We start from the raw sequence: 16,969 nt of genomic DNA, 5'->3' as shown, positions 1-16,969 counted from the left end.
GGGCCGATCGCGTGTCAGACCCGTTCCCGCCAATAGTTTGGTTCTTTATTTTTGACATGGCGAGTGACTATAGCACTAGGCATCTATGTCATCGGCAACCTCGCCTCTTCAATTCAATCCCCTACACCTGGGCAATACTATCACGGCGTGGTCTCACGAAACCACGCGATCGCCCTCGAACCAAACCCACCCAGTATCAATCAGCCCCGTGCCAGCCCGGTCAGGGGACATCGTGATAGTCTCAGGTCGCTGCCGTGTGACTCTACTGGCTACGGCAGAGCGGGAGGTACAATTGATTGGGGTCTGTCATTCCAAATGTCCTGAGCGCCACGCTGGAACGGCCCATGCTCATGGGTCTGGTCTAGGCTGAAAAAAAGGTGCAATCTGACCCCCCCGGCAGAAACGTTATTTCCACAAAGCATCCGGGGAGAAGGAAGAAGCAGAAGAAGAAGCAGAGAATCGGAATCAAAGCACTCGGACCGAAACTCTAGAAACATGCAAAGCCCACACAAGATCCACTGATGTTGCGAAGCAAAGAAGAAACCTTCGTAACGAGAATGAGAAACTCCAACGCTCGAGGTATGAAGCGGTATCCAGAAGAAGGGAATCCAAAGAAAATGAAAAAAGACAAGAAAAATGCGCCCAAAATATATTCATCATATCCCATATCCAACCCAGCCGTCATCCCCGGGAGCTATACGGTGTCTGTCCACTGCAAAAGAATGGAATGAGCACACGGGCATATCTGTGAGATTTCGTTCCTATGTCTAGGATGATGTGTCGACGTAGTTACTGCAATCATGTCAGCTTCACCCTTATCCAGCTGAACTTCATTCTAGCCAGCCTCTGATGCAATCCACCTGGTTGCTGCTCCTGCTGCTGCTGCTTACCTAGGGAAAATGCCCACACGGTCGCCGATCCGACCAGTCCACCAATCCTCCGCCTTCTCTGTCCGTTTGAGGATCGTGATCACTTCACCCTTTTTGAAGCCAAGATCACCATCTTGGTCCGCATCAAAGGTGTACAGCGCAACAACCTGGTCCGCGCGCAGCCCAGCGCCCTGGCCCGTTTTTTGGCCAAAGACCGGCTTGGGCGCGGTCGGTCGAGTCGGTCTGCGATCCGAGTAGGAATAATCATCATCATAAGGCGCGGTGTTGCTGCGGCTGCGTCCGTATGTATCATTCTGCGCTTCTCGCGTGGTCGCAGACCGACCCAGGCCTCCAGCCGGTCGATCATACACATCGTCGGCCCAGGTATTAGCTCGGCGCGGCTTGTCGCGGTAGTCATATCCTTCATCCTGGGTATTCGAGCGTTCCCTTCGTGTCCCCTGGCCATAGGCCTCTCCGCGGCGTCCTTCCCAAACCACATCGTCGTGGCTATCATCGTAAACTGGAATATCGTTGTACATCGAGTCCCCTCCTCCGGAACTAGCACCATTGGGTCCACCACGACCACCATAGAAGGCGCGCGAGCTCAGAACATGCATCAGCGCGTCGGTAGACGGCGGCGGTCGAACAGTTCCTGACAGTAGCTGGCCCGCAGAGACTCGACTCTGGTACATCTTCTGATTGGCATCCTTGCGCTCAACAAGCATGCTACCTTCCAAACTGACACCGGCGAAAAGACCCTTGGTCTTCGAGTATGAAAAGATGGCCGCAACACCCTTGGTGCTCGCGGCACCGGCAGCTTCAGCGTTTCGACCGACCGGTCCGGCCGCGAGAGAGACATTGCCACCGAGTGTGAGGGTTCCGACTTGGGAGAATGTGCGAACGGCAGCGGCGTCGTTGAGAATGAAGACGAAGTCGGTCAATTCAAAACCAATTTGGCCACCGACACCGGCACCCGCGGTTGCGATAGCGGAGGGAGCTGACCAACTGCCATCACCAAGGCGGGCGACAACGATACCGGAACCGAATCGACCGGATCCAATGAATCCGGCCTTGAGGACTGTGAGGATGGCAAGGCCCTGGTGGAGGGAAGAATTAGAGTTGAGCCGCAACGTGGACTGTATTCTACCCCGCGATATGTGAGACTCACCTTTGCGCCAGCCAGAACGTCGGGCGGAATGACCTTATCTGGACCAAAGGCCTGCTTTGGGTCCACGAAGGAAGTCAGAATCTTTGCCGCCTTCTTGCATTCACCTGTTTACGAGGAGGGTGTTCGTTAGCCGAAGATGCCGCATGCGATTGCGGGGAAGCAGGCAGGAAAGAGGACAGGGAGAGTACATACTGCTCAGAGAAGACGGGAGGGGGTTATGGATCCCAAGGGGCATCTTGGCGGGGGAGAATGTATGTGAAAGTGACTCGGGGAGAAGGGAGTAGGGGGACTTCGAAGGAGGAGGCAGTTGGAGTTGGAGAGGTTCGGGTAGGTTAGTCAGTGAGATGGGGCCAGTGTGGGCCTGATGACGGGCGACGCGGGTTCGTGGAGGTGGCTAGTAGGAACGGAGGAGAAAAACACCCGATTTAGTATATGGGACTCTGATCACTGAGCTGGTTCCTGAGCTTATGCAGAAGGGAAAGTGTCGAGAAGGATATATGACATCTACAAACTCCCATTCGACTCATTAAAGTGTGCCATTGGGTGTGGCGCAGCACGGTCACCTCCAGGGCTACTAGTACGCGGCGGGGTTAACGAGGGCCGTGCAAACCGGAGAGTATATAAGTATCTACAGTTAGTTAGTAGCTAGTAAGTGTTCCATACTAGGGTGCTACTAGTACTATTACTATACTACTAGTATCTGTATACTACTATAGTCTATGTCAATTTAGGTATCTAGTATAGGCCCGGCCTAGTACTACCCCATCTACATCTTTAGTCAGGTTTAGTACTAGTAGCTCTAGGACACTTCCGAGGTTCCAAGGTTCAAGGATACCACTATATAGAACTTGAACAGAGTCAAAAATATTTACGCAAGACAAAACCTTCAAGTTGGAAGAGTATCCATGGATATCATCAAGGTTGAAATGAATTCGATTTAAAAATCCTACTTCTAGTACTAGTAGTACTACTAACTACTACCTAGTATCTTCTATTACCAGTACCTCTGGTTGCCGATGCCGAGCTCCACTTTATGCGATGGCTTGGCACTCCCCCGTTGGACCACCCTTATCGTATCCCCCAACCTTGGAAGTTCCAACCCAGAACACCCAACCTGTCACTACTACCTACGAGTTAGTAGTTAACTACTGGGTACTAGTGCTACTACGGTCATGTCCAGACCATAGACTTCGCGAACCCCTTTGCATTCCCCTGCAAATGGCTACAGGTACGACTTTCTCAGTCCATTGCACCCGTGGCCCTAACTGACCTTGCCCGACAATCTCAGTCCGCATTAGCGTCTGCGGCGACGAAGGCACTGGCAAGTCCAGCTTGATCACCTCCCTGGTCAAGGGTGTCTTCGTCACCAACAAGATCCAGCCCATCTTGCCTCAGATTACGATCCCTCCTACCATCGGAACCCCCGAAAATGTCACCACTACAACCGTCGTCGACACCTCCGCCCTCCCGCAAGAACGAAACAACCTGGCGCGCGAGATCCGCAAGTCCAACGTGATCCTGTTGGTCTACTCCGATCACTACAGCTATGAGCGCGTCGCTCTCTTCTGGCTACCCTATCTCCGATCGCTGGGTGTCAATGTCCCCGTTGTGCTGTGCGCCAACAAGTCAGACCTCGCCGCCAGCCACAGCGAGGCGCAAGTGATTGAGGAGGAAATGCTCCCTTTGATGTCGGAGTTCAAGGAAATTGATTCTTGCATTCGTACGAGCGCCCGCGAGCATCGGAACGTCAATGAAGCTTTCTTCGTTTGCCAAAAGGCTGTCACGCACCCAATCGCGCCCCTTTTCGATTCCAAGGAAGCCGCTCTAAAACCCGCCGCCGTCGCCGCACTACAGCGCATTTTCTACCTCAGCGACAAGGATCGAGATGGATATCTCTCGGATAAGGAAATTGCGGACTTCCAAACGCGATGCTTTGGCAAGCCGCTCAGCGAGGAGGATCTGGCACATATTAAAGAAACAATTCAACGGAGCTTCCCGGACTCAGTGAACGACTCCGGAATTGATTGCCCTGGTTTCATACATTTAAATAAGCTTTACGCGGAAAAGGGTCGACACGAGACGGTTTGGATTATCCTACGAGCATTCCAGTACACCGATAACCTGTCCCTGCAAGAAAACTTTTTACATCCCCGGTTCGAAGTCCCGCCTTATGCCTCGGCAGAACTTTCTCCGGAAGGATATCGCTTCTTTGTGAATCTGTTCCTACTATCCGATAAGGACAATGACGGTGGTCTGAATAACGCCGAACTGGCGTCCTTATTCGCACCGACCCCTGGGCTGCCCGCATCTTGGGCCGACGGTTCGTTCCCTTCTTCAACGGTCCGCAATGAAGCCGGACATGTCACTCTCCAGGATGGCTCGCGCAATGGAGTATGACGACCTTCATGTCTGCCAAGACTACACTAGAATACCTGGCCTACCTCGGTTTCGAATCTTCTGACCGAAGTAATCCTTCCATCACATCGGCGTTGAAGGTGACGCGACCGCGCAAGAGAAGGCGACGCCCGGGACGCGTCGGACGAAACGTAGTTCAATGCCACGTTCTGGGCGCTGCCGGATCAGGAAAATCTGCTCTTTTGGACGCACTCCTGTCGCGTGGATTCAGCTCGACGTATCATCCCACCATTCAACCCCGTACAGCTGTGAATACAGTTGAGCTACCTGGCGGGAAACAGTGCTATTTGATTATGGACGAGCTAGGCGAATTGGAGCCCGCCATTCTGGAGAACCAGGTGAAATTGCTGGACCAATGTGACGTGGTCGCCTATACATATGACTCGTCTGATCCGGATTCGTTTGCGTATATACCGGCGCTGCGAGCCAAGTACCCCCATCTGGAAGAGTTGCCTAGTGTGTTTATTGCACTCAAGGCCGACTTGGACCGGACCACGCAGCGGGCGGAGCATCAGCCCCATGAATACACGGCGATGCTGAACATCCCTACTCCTCCTCTTCATGTCAGTGTGACCTGGAATTCGATCCAAGAGGTCTTTGTCCATATTGCGGAAGCTGCCATGGAGCCCAGCACGGCGTTCCCGCGCAGTGAAGAGGATGTTGAAGGGAAATGGATGTCGTGGGGTATCGCGTTGGGGGCGGTCGTCTGTGCCGGAGCCGCAGCAGTGATGATCTGGAGACGAGTGGGCAGTGGGCAATGAGGTAGTACTACTAGTACTAGTTAGATGATAGTGATTTAATAATACCTTGATACCCTGAGCAAATTACCATATATTCAATTCAGCAAAATGTATCTTATTCGACCAGATTAAACCTACTACTGAGGCCGTAGGCCTCAGACCTAGCGGCATGGCCAACTCACGCTTCATGCATGCAGGACTAGGGTATATCCTTGTCTGAATTGAATTATTGCTTCAATTGCTTTCTGTTGGTGATTGTCCCCAGCGCACGCCGTTTGTCATTAGATAGATAGATATAGCGTGAGGATTCCCTCCTCTATCGCATAGTAGATCCATCTTCATCTTCCATCTCTCCCTCAACCTTGGAAAGCAAAAAGACTCGAGCAACAAGGCAAAGCACTATTTGTAAATAGCAAGAGAATACTATGCAATATGTGATAACTGTACTGTTAAAGTATTCTCATAGTGTCTATAATGTCTATAATATTACCTCACCCCCACGGAGATATCCCCCGCCAAGCCCCGGAGTTTCAGGCACGAGACTTGCCTTTCTCCGCTTCGTCCGGCCATTACCCCGGACCGCTGATCTCTGCACTGCATCTCTGCACCTCTCCTCCTCTGCTTGCGCTTCTCTCCTCTCCTCTCCTCTGCATCCGGTCTTGGGTAATTGATTTGGACCCTCCCTTCATTGGTCGATATAGATCCCTTTCTCCCCCCTCTCTCTATAGCGGATTCATTGGATTAATCCCTGGGGCTGTGCGCTCTCTTCCCCTCATTTTCTCCGACATCGCCAGTGAAGCCACATTGAGGCTCTCCAGCTCTTGATATTCAACGCCGTCAAGTTGGGACGAACTGTATCACCTCCGCTGCAGCATCCGTCCCTGACTGCAGCACTGCTGTTGTGTTGTGCTTCCTCGCTCGTGTCACGACATTAGGTCTGTCTCGGTCCAAATCGAGACGGTAACGCAACCATGTTGTAAGATGGCCCTGTCTCTCTTCTTTTTCAACCCTTCACTCCTTTCCCCCCCCTCTGTAATCATTATACTCCCTATTCTATACTTCATGTGGGATATGATGTGACCGTGGCATGCCGAAAAGTCACCTTCCCCACCGACCCTTGGGCCGATCGATATAGCAACCACAGTCCAGGCACATACTGACCCGTTCCAAACAACCCCCAGTGTCCTCCCACCTCCCCCTCCGAGATATACCATCCCTGTCGCTTATGCGGCGGGGGCGGCGAACGGCATGGCGGTCCCTGTGGTCGAAACAAACAACACCATCACCCATCCGGAGAGCGGATGTCCCCTACAAGTCGGAGAAGGTATGTGGCATGTGTATCGCATTCCAGTTCACACGTGTCGTCAAGACCCCCCCTTCCCCCCTCACCTCGCTTTCCAGCTCAAGTACACTGCTAATGAAAATTCTGACAATAGGTACGTACACCCTCAAGGATGACCTTCTGCTCGCGACACCACCCCCACATCCTTCCGAAGCACCCATCATCAACCCCAACCCACTGGCCACCGTTCCAACGCCTCCAACCTCTGGCGTTAAGCTGTCACTGGTCAGCCTGGATCATCGCAAGCAACCTCCGGTCTTCCTGAATACAGCCATTGTAGCACCGCCGTTCGGAGATGGGAACCCCGCACTTGCGGCCCCGGTGCAACCGGCAAAGGATGCGCAGAAGCGTCGCAAACCGAAGAATAATATTATCAAGAGCAGCTCCTCGTTCGTGTCTCGGGTGATTACGCACGAAACTTCCGCAAAGCGCCTCAGCGACCGTGACCCGAATGGCATTTTTGCCTTTGCCAACATCAACCGAGCATTCCAATGGCTGGACCTCAACTCGGCTCAGAAGGAGGAACATCTCACCAAAGTTCTGTTTACGAAGGCGCACATGCTCTGTCACGATATCAACGAGTTGACCAAGACTTCTTCACATCTGGATATTGTGATGGGTTCCTCCGCCGGTGACATCATTTGGTATGAGCCGATGTCGCAGAAATATGCCCGCATCAACAAGAATGGGGTGATTAACAACTCTCCTGTTACTCATATCAAATGGCTACCCGGATCTGAGAATTTGTTCCTTGCATCGCATGCAAATGGCGTGTTGGTCGTTTATGACAAGGAGAAGGAGGATGCACTCTTCACCCCTGAAATGATTCCTCCTCCCGACCATGATCCCAGCAAATTTCCCCTGGAGGTTCTCAAATCAGTACAATCTAAGAACCAGAAGACCAACCCGCTATGCCTTTGGAAGCTAGCGAATCAGAAAATCTCCCACTTCTCCTTCGCGCCTGACCAGAGACATCTGGCGGTTGTCCTGGAGGATGGTTCTCTCCGATTAATGGACTACTTGGAAGAAGAGTATGTTGAAAAGCCGTGATCTTACTGTGTAAATTGGCGCTAACAATTTCAATACAGGGTTCTGGACATCTTCCGAAGCTACTACGGTGGTATAATCTGCGTCTGTTGGTCGCCCGACGGAAAGTACATCGTGACTGGTGGTCAAGACGACCTTCTCACCATCTGGTCTTTCCCCGAACGCAAAATTGTCGCTCGCTGCCAAGGACATAATTCCTTCGTTTCTGCCGTCGCGTTCGATCCATGGCGCTGTGATCACAAGACCTATCGATTTGGTAGCGTCGGTGATGACTGCAGACTCCTCTTGTGGGATTTCAGTGTCGGCATGCTTCATAGACCTCGTGCGGTTCGTTTTTTCGTCCCAATTTGTCTCCCATCCAAACTGCTAACCTTCTCCAACAGCACCACCAAAGTTCTGCCCGTCACCGAAGCAGCGTTGTTGTGCCGGGAACACAAGGTGGCAACCGCTATCGGGCTGACAGTGGTGGTAACCGTCTTCGCTCAGACTCGGAAAAAACTGAAAAGCTCGACGCCGTTATTGATCCAATGGCTAGCCATCCCGTTGAACCTCGGGCTCGGACTGCCATGTTGCCTCCTATTATGGTATGTTCTGAGCAGCATCTAAAAAGTTTCATTCATCCTAACAATATTCCTAGTCCAAGATTGTTGGAGAAGACCCTATTTGCTGGCTCGGTTTCCAGAAGGATTCTATTATGACATCCTCGCTCGAAGGTATGTGGATAACTCCCCGGACCATGGATAATATCACTGACACTATCAGGCCACATTCGCACCTGGGACCGACCCAGTGACAGCGTTGTCAAGTCATCATGATCGTCTTTGAACGTTAAGTTTCGCAGATCGGCTCAGTTCAGTTCAATTTTGAGTCGGGACAGTACATATGTTGTTGCGTGGCTATAGTATTTACCAGCGTTGAGGGACAAGATTTACACGTCCTATGATTTCAGATACCCAGTTTATCAAGCAGAAAAGGAAGATGAGATCAGTGCATAACTTTGCTTTAATATTTGAACAATTCAATTTGTACTCGCTTCAGTCGACTCTTTCATCTCAAGTCCTTGCTAGTGATAACTAGTAGTGCACTGTCTCATAATTTCGAATCGGTACTAGTACCCACCCCATCAAGGTTTAACTCGGTGGTACACAAGAGAAAGGTATCACGAAGTGCCTGCCCAGGACTGTCAGCACGATCCCATCAACCCGATTTGCAAAGGGCCAGAAGAGCACAAAGCAAAATATGACGAGGGGAGAGCGGGAACTCCAAAAAAAAAAAAAACTCACCGAAAGCCGATATTTCTCATTAATGGCCTGATAATCATCACCAGCGAGCATATCGCAGAAATGTCGAATAGAAGGATAATGCACAAGGGAAATTTCATTCCACCACTCCTCCGCCACAGCGGCCCGGGAACTTGAACTTGGATCTTTGCTGCCGTGCTGCGGTGTCACCACATTACCAACCAGCTTAGCATCCCCGCCGCGTTTGCCTGCGACAGGGACAAACGCCTGACCGTACTGGTAATAACTCTTCTTACCACCGGGTTGCTGGAAATGCAGAAGATTGAGCATTGTTACAGGGCCGGGATGCGTTTGGGATAGCTCGTCCATGAAGGATATGAGACTCGAGGAGATTTCTAGATTTTGCGAGCTTGATTTGCTGCCGCTGGCGAGGAGTTTTTCAAGCGATCCCGTTAAGGGGATTGATGAGGATTTTTCCTGAAGGACTTTGTTGCGGGTCGTGTAGCTGGTGAGTAGTTTTGAGGGGATCCCTGTTGGTATTTTGTATTCTGATTTTATGGCGGTGCGGAGTGAGGTTGGGATAGGGTTTTCGGTCGTGTTTGCTTTTGGTTGGAGAAGGAGGAGGAGATCCCATGGCTCTGTTGCTAGCGGGGTTGTATCCAGGTTTGTTGGGTGGATTACGATGTGTCGGGGTCTTGAGGCGAGGATCACTTTGGTTGATTTTTGTAATTCTTGGACGTAGGACTGTGCGTCTGTTGATTCCTTCAGAGCGAGGAGGTGGAGAGTGCAGATCGGCATGGCTACCCTGGTAAGGTAAGAATGTGAAATAATTGATGTTTGTTGGAGAATTCAAGTGTGTAGAGAATGGTTAGTTGCTAGCTGCTGAATATGCGGTGTTTTCAATTGAACTGATGAGTTCGCTGCGGGGAAATGGATCGGCGCACCGATGCCGAGGTTTACTTGAAGTTGTTGAATAATCCCTGCCCGAATACTAATGTAGGTACACACAAAGCGAAGAAAGTTTGTCAGTCATCAAAATATCGATTATTGCAGAATTCATTAATAATTAAAGCCCCAATAGCAACAAAAGCAAGCCCGAATAACTTTGATTCTTCCCCCTGACTGTCTGTCAACCCATGTCGAATGAACAATAACAGACACCTTGACATCCTCATATGATCAAATCCAGCCACCTCGTATCAATGTTTTGGAATATAAGATTCCATCGTTGCGAGTCATCAGAGCATCAGAGCAGCAAGGCCCAGAAGAAGACTGCCGACATGGTTGGTAGGCATCAACAGCCCTGCTGCATTCGAGGTTGTGGTAGCCCCTTCCGTGGTGGTAGAAGTCATGCTCTTCGTGTGGTGCGAAGTAGTAGTCGAAGTCTCTGCGGAAGTAGAAGAATGAGTCTTTGTTGTCATGGTGGTTTCGCCTATAAATTGAGAGGGTCAGCGACTTGTCACAACTTGAAGAGTGCATATTGCAATGATTAAAGAATCTGGAAGCCCAAGGTGGCACCAATAACTGACCCGTGGTGCTCATGGTGGATGTCTTTGTGCGGGTATGGGTAGTAGAGGTGGATGTAGGGGAAGTAGAGGTAGAGGTAGAGGTAGAGGTAGAGGTAGAGGTAGAGGTAGAGGTAGAGGTAGAGGTAGAGGTAGAGGTAGAGGTAGAGGTAGAGGTAGAGGTAGAGGTAGAGGTAGAGGTAGAGGTAGAGGTAGAAGTGCTGAGAGTGCTGGTAGTTTTTGTATGCTTAGATGTGGTGGGAGAAGATGTAGAAGAGGATGTAGAAGTAGAGGTAGAAAGAGATGTAGAGGTGGAGGTAGATATAGCTGATTTGGTAGAACGCGTTTTAGTGGAACTGTGCAATGTAGAAGATGAAGGAGTCTCGGACGAAGTTGAGTAGGCTGTAGTAGATGGGGTGCTTGATATTGAGGAAGAAGAAGAGGAAGAGGGTGTAGATGTCGTTATAAACGACGTTGAAGAGAGGGATGTGGTAGGTGTTGGAGTGGTAGAGCTCAAAAATGAAGAAGATAAAGAATAGGTTGACGCACTAGTAGTAGAGGTCATCAAAGAAGATGAAGTATGGGTAGAAGTAGAAATAGGTGAAGAAGTAGATGGAGAGGTGGTAGAGGTAGACGCACTGGTGGATGTGTGAGTAGTGGTCGGAGAAGTAGAAGAAGGAGTCGAAGAATCTGTAGTAGTCGACGCAGACAAAGAAGTCATAGAGGTTGTAGCAGAGAGAGAGGTAGTTTCAGAAGCAGCAGAAGTGGAATCGGTGGCAGAAGTGAAATCGGTAATAGAAAGAGAATTCGTGGCAGAAGTGTAATCTGTAGCAGTGGCTGTTTCCTTACCAGAGCTGGCAGTCAGATCGGCATGATCAGCCACCTTGAATTGCGATGACTGTGCCAAAATGGCCTGGGTGTCGGTATCTGAGACAAAGTTGACCTGGTATCCGCGGCTGCAACGATTACGGTCAGAAGTTTGCCAACCAAAAACTGGCATTGTGCGATGTGGGTTACCCAGTATCGACACCGTCTATGCTTTTGGCATTTATGGTGTATGACCCCTTGTTTTTAGGTACATCCGATGCCACGAGCTCTTGGGTGGGTGGATAAACGTTCTGGTTGACGAGGTAGATGGAGAACGTGTCAGGGTCGGTTCTATGCTTGCGATTAGTGACTTTGAAAACAAACGAGCCATAGAGCTCATTGTAAAGAGAGAACAGACTCTACGGCGTGCCATTTGACCGTCACAGACTTGGAATTGTCGACATTTTGCTCCACAGTGGGTGAAGTGATGACGAGACCTACTCGAAGTCTGTTAGATCTGTATGTCGAATACGTATTGAAAGCCGTACCTGCAGCCGTGGCTGTGAAGGCGATCAGGAACGAGATGATTGCAGTCCGCATTTTGATTTATTAGCCTTCCTTTCTTGCAACGTTTACAAAAAGAAAATATCCTCAATCAAAACGTCGAACTGGATCGAGGCAGAAGACGGTCAGCTTAGGAGAAAAATAGCAAACTTGAGAGGGGCTTCAATGTTTTATAAGTTTCATATTACTAGAAAACCGCCACCCGTTGCACAGCATTTGTCCGATTCCATTCTGAGCCTTTCTGAGCCAGGGTACTCGTGATGCTTCAATGCGTCATGTCTCATGCTTCCATATCTAGGGGAGTACAAGGAGCAGCCAGCAAGGGCCGTACTCCTCCACCACCCAGGCAGAATCTGTAGTGTATCAAGGATAGTATCTTCTATTCCCCAAAGATATGAAATCTGTAGCTGCAACAAACCAATGTTGGCCCAAATTTAAATTTTTAACCGGCAAATTTGTGCAGCACAGTCAAAGCCATTGCGACCGGCCGCGCGTCATAGTTCCTGTGCAGTACCTGTTCATATTGAAAATGAGGGGATAATGCTACATTTTACAAGCTTCTGTGGCCAACCCATTTTTTTAACTTGTCTGTCACTGGGACCACCGCTGCAGCCCATTTAACATAGGTCACCAGGGTAGCTTTGCAGAGATAAGATGTCGTCTGACTTCTTTCGAAATTTGAAATTTTGGGCTCATTTTCTGGCGTTATTACAACTAGTAGCTCACACATAACCGGCAAGTCACTAATATCTATATTTGTGCCGTTTGTTGTGAATATTGTGGTTCGCCATGTTGAACTTATGACCCAAGACCCAGGCTATCTTTTCATCGCACGATATTGCTCCAACCCCAATTGAAAGGCCGGATAATTATCTTTGAGAGGCCATAGCACTTCGGAACAGATGGATTCCCTGCGCGGTCTCGGATGGAAGTCATGAATTTATGTAGGACAAATGCCAAGAGCCGAGCCCAATTATGTTTTCAACCTGACTTCTTCCCTCAGGCAACACCGGAATGTAATTGTGAGCGCAAGAGTATCTCTTCTTTAAATCGCCAAAATACATTTATTATAGGAATAGTTCTCTCTTTTGTGGTCTCTTCCATGCATTATGCTCGAGTGTGTATAAGTTTCGACACTGTTCATTATTACTCGCACAGCAGAGGTACAGCCCCAGATCGGAATCATCCTGATTGGGTTCTCCTCAGATTGAATTCAAACATGTCTATCGGCGTCCTATGTTGCACTTCGGATTCCTGTTTTGTTCTTGCTAAGAGGTTGTGGTCCTTCGGTCTCTGACGCGTACCTTTGCTCTCCGATAGTCCTTCCGTCGCCGGATTCAAGTTATTTACTACCGATATGCGGTACCTAAGAACCACTGAGCTAGATGGGTCTACTACTAGTGAATATTATAGTTGTTGCTAGATATGACGTAGAATACGGCAATATTATTTATTCGAGAACAACATCTTCTGATCCATTATTTCGAGGCTTTTTAAACTTCGCATTCCGAGAGGCCGTCGACGCAATGAGAACTAGAGCACCCGATCGGCTCATACTAGATTACTCGGACTCTAAGAACTTTCTGTGCCTCTGCAGGTTTCAAATCAGGACGATGAATTTAAATTTGTAGCTGATTCAACGCTGGTAAAATCCTCTGGAAGTCGGATATGGAGGGGTAACTGGACTGAACGTGATCTACTAGGAAGTAGGAATAATCTATGGTGTTGATTTTAACAAGCGACGGAATCGCACATTCTCATTGACATTGATAGGCGCCCAGAATGAACTCGGTTGGAAATACAAAGTATCCAGTCCGTCATCAACAAACCCCACCATTCTAATGAGGTTTAGCGCATCACTACTTAACATGATGCAGCCAATCAAGAAGCTCCCAACTAATTCGGGCCCATTAGGTGGGCGGTGGAGATGGGCACAAAAAAGACTCCCCCCACGCGGATCGGAGATATTCCCTCCACAACCTGGACCTGGGGGGGACGTCACACCCGTCGCCCTGCCTTCATGGAGCTTACGACAAACTCTACCGAGTAGTAACTTTTCTTTTATTTCTCGCGCTGGAGAACCTCCGATTTAGGCAGGGTATGCCACTTGAACCCACCAACATTTCCTATCTTGTTGACGACATTTATCATCATGGATGATATCGGCGATACTTTGCGATCTGTAAGTGCTCTGTAGTATGGAAAATGGCCCAGTCAGGTATCTGATGCGACTTGATTCATAGGAACTGGAGAAAACATATTGCCCTCCGTTAGACTCCGCTCTTTTTGCTGCTCTTGTATCCGATTTTAATCTCACGGATTCCAACGATGTCACTGCTTTAAGAGGGATTTTGGATTCCCTAAAAGAATCTGCTCAGCTCCAAGAGAACGACCCATTCGATCCTTCAGGCACGGCAAATGATCAGCTTGCCACCGACATGGGAGGAATTCTTTCCGAGGGTGGGACCTCAGGTCATGGAGATTCACTATTCACATTCACCGACGTCACTAGCATGGAGTCATATTTTGCGTCGGATGAAAGTTCCGACAGAAATATTGCATCACCCATAAACCCAAACATTGCCTATACTATCGCCGCTGATGGGTCTTTGAAATTGACCGGCGCATCGGCAGACGACAAAGTGAATTTGCTAGCTGCAATGTTCCCCACTGTCTCTCTTCTCGACATAGAGCAGTGCTTGAAGAAGAGCGACGGTGATGTCGACAAAGCAATGGACGTATTGTTAAACTTGTCCTTTTTCAACGAGACTTTGACCACCGGAGACGACAGCCACATATCAGTGCCAAAGGGCATTGATGGATTCTATGCAGGAAATGCAGACATCGGTCGTCAAAAGGGTCGCAACAAGAAGCGCAATAAGAACCAGAAAATCCCCCTGGCACGTTCATCGTCATCCCAAGACGCGTCTATCACGAACCAGTGGGAGACAGGAAAGGCTGATATAGATTTCATTTGCTCGTGCGTCCCTGATCTGCCCAGAGGGAAGATCTCGGCCATCTACAACAGCAAAGGGATGGACCTTCGTGCGACGATCAAGGCTTTGGCTCTTGATGACCAACCTTATAATTCCGATGTTGACAAGGACCCTGCCATAATGGAACATGTTGCTGAGCTTGCCGCTGTCTATCCAACCATCTCGAAGACCACACTCATCGGTTTGCTTCGGGTTACGAGCAACATGGTAACGCCGGCAAATGAACTGGCGGCCGTGTTGCTTCGGCAGCCTTCTCAGGCTGAGATCAGCGAACTTATCAAGTTCACACCTACACCACTTAATCTTAATGATGACGAGGAGAATGATCTCTCTGGAGCTTCCTATCATCCCAAGGGGTCTTCTCATAACAGCATCGACTACGAGGATATGCAAGCCACTGCAAGTGCTAATTTTGCTGCAAGTTCAGCGGCACACATGCAAGCTGCACAAGCTGCGCGTCGTTCAAGATCCAACCACTTATACGGTGGAGTATCGGCATACTATCGCCAAGTTGGACAGGAGCATCGGGAGCGTGCAATGAATCAACTTGCGGCAGCATCAGATCGGCTCGTCGATAGACAATCGTCGAAGTGTGACCTGGACTTACATGGTGTCACTGTTGAAAATGCAAAACGCATCGTTCGCGAGCGCGTCGCTTCCTGGTGGGAATCTCTTGGAGATGCCAGGTATATTCGAGGGGGCGGTATTGATGTTCATGGTGGCTATAAAATTATCACCGGCATTGGCCGCCATAGTCGGGATGGCACTTCTAGACTGGGCCCGGCTGTTGGAAAAATGCTAATCAGCGAAGGATGGCGTATAAGTATCACGCCGGGGTCTTTGATAGTTCTCGGTGCTACTCGACGCTAGCGCCAGGACTGGAGTGATGATCTTTGATCTGAACATCTGCAAATCATTTCCATGCGAAGACCTGACATCTTATGGCTTTGTTGGCATCAGTTGGTACCATCTACATCGGGAGAGTTTGACATATATGCACGATTTGCTTTTGCTAGAGGATACCCATAAACAAATGCATTACTGGCGTTTCATTACCTCATATATTCTATGCACTTCAAGTTGGCATCCATTCTCTGCTAAGGTATGACTGACAGGAGGTCTAAACAAACTGTATAAAGCCCGAATCGAACTCCCCGCATGATGACGTAACCACCTCTGTCTTAGCGGGCTCCATCGCGCCCCTCAACGACAATAACTGCATAATCTGCTGACGCCCTTCTCTATGCGACATCAAACAATCCGAGGCTTGCAAGCACCCATCAGGCAACTCACCATCGCTAAGCCTGCAGTTCCTGCTCGGCAATACTCTATATTCACACGCAAGACACCCGGTCCAACGAGTGCCAAAACACTACGCGCTGCGCCAACCTTGCCATTCTTCGGTGCGCTATTCGGCTCAAGCAGCAATTCCAACGATACAACCGAGAACATGTCGTACTCTGACAAACGTACTGATGAGCAATGGAGAACGGTTCTGAATCCCGGTAAGTAACTTGGTGCTCTGTAACGCCGACGATGAACACGTCGTTAACCGCCAGTCTACGCACAGAACAGTTTCGGATTCTCCGTGAGAAGGGCACCGAGCCCGCTGGTACCGGTGAATATGACAAACACTATCCCTCCAAAGGCGTTTATAACTGCGCCGGCTGCGACGCGCCTCTGTACACAGCCGATCACAAGTTCAAGTCTGGCTGTGGCTGGCCTGCATACTTCGATTCGATTCCCGGTGCCGTTAAAAGACATGTCGATAACACCTTTGGCATGAAGCGGACTGAGATTGTTTGTAACAACTGCGGTGGTCACCTTGGACACGTTTTCGAGGGAGAGGGATTCCCGACGCCGACCGATGAGCGACACTGTGTTAACAGTATCAGTTTGCGCTTTTCGGAGGACGCTGATCCTAAGGCCAAGGCCAAGGCGTAATTGGATATAAAGCCATCTAAACGTATTTAAGGTCACGGTGTTCTAGGGACTTGATTGGACTGGGCGGAGAAGCATGTTTTGAGTACCTCGGGGGTGTATAGTGCCGTGTGGTGGATTGATAGCCGTCAATCTGTGAACTTTAAAAGATAGGTGAAGTGGAAACGAAATAATTTTCCCATGTTCAACTTGAAGTTTCATTACAACTTGAAGCCCTGGAGGATATCGGATTCTCGTCTTCTCAATAGTAGGTGGTAGGTCTTAGTAGTACTCGCACTACTACAATAGTAGTTTTGTGGCGAAAATATATAAGTGAACACCCCGACACCTGGAA

The 16,969-nt window shown here is 49.5% G+C and overlaps 7 protein-coding genes across 7 annotated transcripts; 3 read left to right on the top strand and 4 right to left on the bottom strand.

Moving 5' to 3' along the window:
- Positions 1–767: 767 nt before the first annotated feature.
- On the bottom strand, positions 768–2,272 carry N7481_006161 (SYLF and SH3 domain-containing protein; the record flags this gene model as incomplete). Its single annotated transcript, XM_057265380.1, has 4 exons — positions 768–792; positions 891–1,966; positions 2,038–2,141; positions 2,230–2,272. The coding sequence occupies 4 exons, from the start codon at positions 2,270–2,272 to the stop codon at positions 768–770; spliced, it is 1,248 nt and encodes a 415-aa protein (XP_057123100.1).
- A 983-nt stretch (positions 2,273–3,255) lies between these two features.
- Positions 3,256–5,213, top strand: gem1 (ERMES complex Ca(2+)-binding regulatory GTPase GEM1; the record flags this gene model as incomplete). Its single annotated transcript, XM_057265379.1, has 3 exons — positions 3,256–3,265; positions 3,326–4,357; positions 4,411–5,213. The coding sequence occupies 3 exons, from the start codon at positions 3,256–3,258 to the stop codon at positions 5,211–5,213; spliced, it is 1,845 nt and encodes a 614-aa protein (XP_057123099.1).
- A 950-nt stretch (positions 5,214–6,163) lies between these two features.
- Positions 6,164–8,396, top strand: N7481_006159 (WD40 repeat domain-containing protein; the record flags this gene model as incomplete). The annotated part of the gene is made up of 7 exons (XM_057265378.1): positions 6,164–6,168; positions 6,374–6,516; positions 6,629–7,565; positions 7,623–7,908; positions 7,965–8,165; positions 8,219–8,294; positions 8,344–8,396. 7 exons carry the CDS (start codon positions 6,164–6,166, stop codon positions 8,394–8,396), a joined length of 1,701 nt encoding a protein of 566 aa, XP_057123098.1.
- A 203-nt stretch (positions 8,397–8,599) lies between these two features.
- Positions 8,600–9,620, bottom strand: N7481_006158 (uncharacterized protein; the record flags this gene model as incomplete). The annotated part of the gene is made up of 3 exons (XM_057265377.1): positions 8,600–8,644; positions 8,701–8,751; positions 8,865–9,620. The coding sequence occupies 3 exons, from the start codon at positions 9,618–9,620 to the stop codon at positions 8,600–8,602; spliced, it is 852 nt and encodes a 283-aa protein (XP_057123097.1).
- A 440-nt stretch (positions 9,621–10,060) lies between these two features.
- Positions 10,061–10,243, bottom strand: N7481_006157 (uncharacterized protein; the record flags this gene model as incomplete). The annotated part of the gene is made up of 1 exon (XM_057265376.1): positions 10,061–10,243. The coding sequence occupies one exon, from the start codon at positions 10,241–10,243 to the stop codon at positions 10,061–10,063; it is 183 nt and encodes a 60-aa protein (XP_057123096.1).
- Positions 10,244–10,674: 431 nt separating this feature from the next.
- N7481_006156 (GPI anchored serine-threonine rich family protein) lies at positions 10,675–11,734 on the bottom strand (the record flags this gene model as incomplete). The annotated part of the gene is made up of 5 exons (XM_057265375.1): positions 10,675–10,875; positions 11,211–11,283; positions 11,345–11,485; positions 11,553–11,631; positions 11,683–11,734. The coding sequence occupies 5 exons, from the start codon at positions 11,732–11,734 to the stop codon at positions 10,675–10,677; spliced, it is 546 nt and encodes a 181-aa protein (XP_057123095.1).
- A 2,116-nt stretch (positions 11,735–13,850) lies between these two features.
- Positions 13,851–16,638, top strand: N7481_006155 (Peptide methionine sulfoxide reductase MrsB; the record flags this gene model as incomplete). The annotated part of the gene is made up of 4 exons (XM_057265374.1): positions 13,851–13,880; positions 13,942–15,547; positions 15,960–16,199; positions 16,265–16,638. 4 exons carry the CDS (start codon positions 13,851–13,853, stop codon positions 16,636–16,638), a joined length of 2,250 nt encoding a protein of 749 aa, XP_057123094.1.
- Positions 16,639–16,969: the final 331 nt, after the last annotated feature.

Source organism: Penicillium waksmanii (genome assembly GCF_028829765.1).
Source record: "Penicillium waksmanii strain IBT 27052 chromosome Unknown utg000005l:1.0-5232799.0:1.0-5237142.0, whole genome shotgun sequence".
NCBI lineage: Eukaryota > Fungi > Ascomycota > Eurotiomycetes > Eurotiales > Aspergillaceae > Penicillium > Penicillium waksmanii.
Note: the sequence above shows the minus strand (reverse complement) of the source record. Positions and strands in the feature narration are given on the sequence as shown.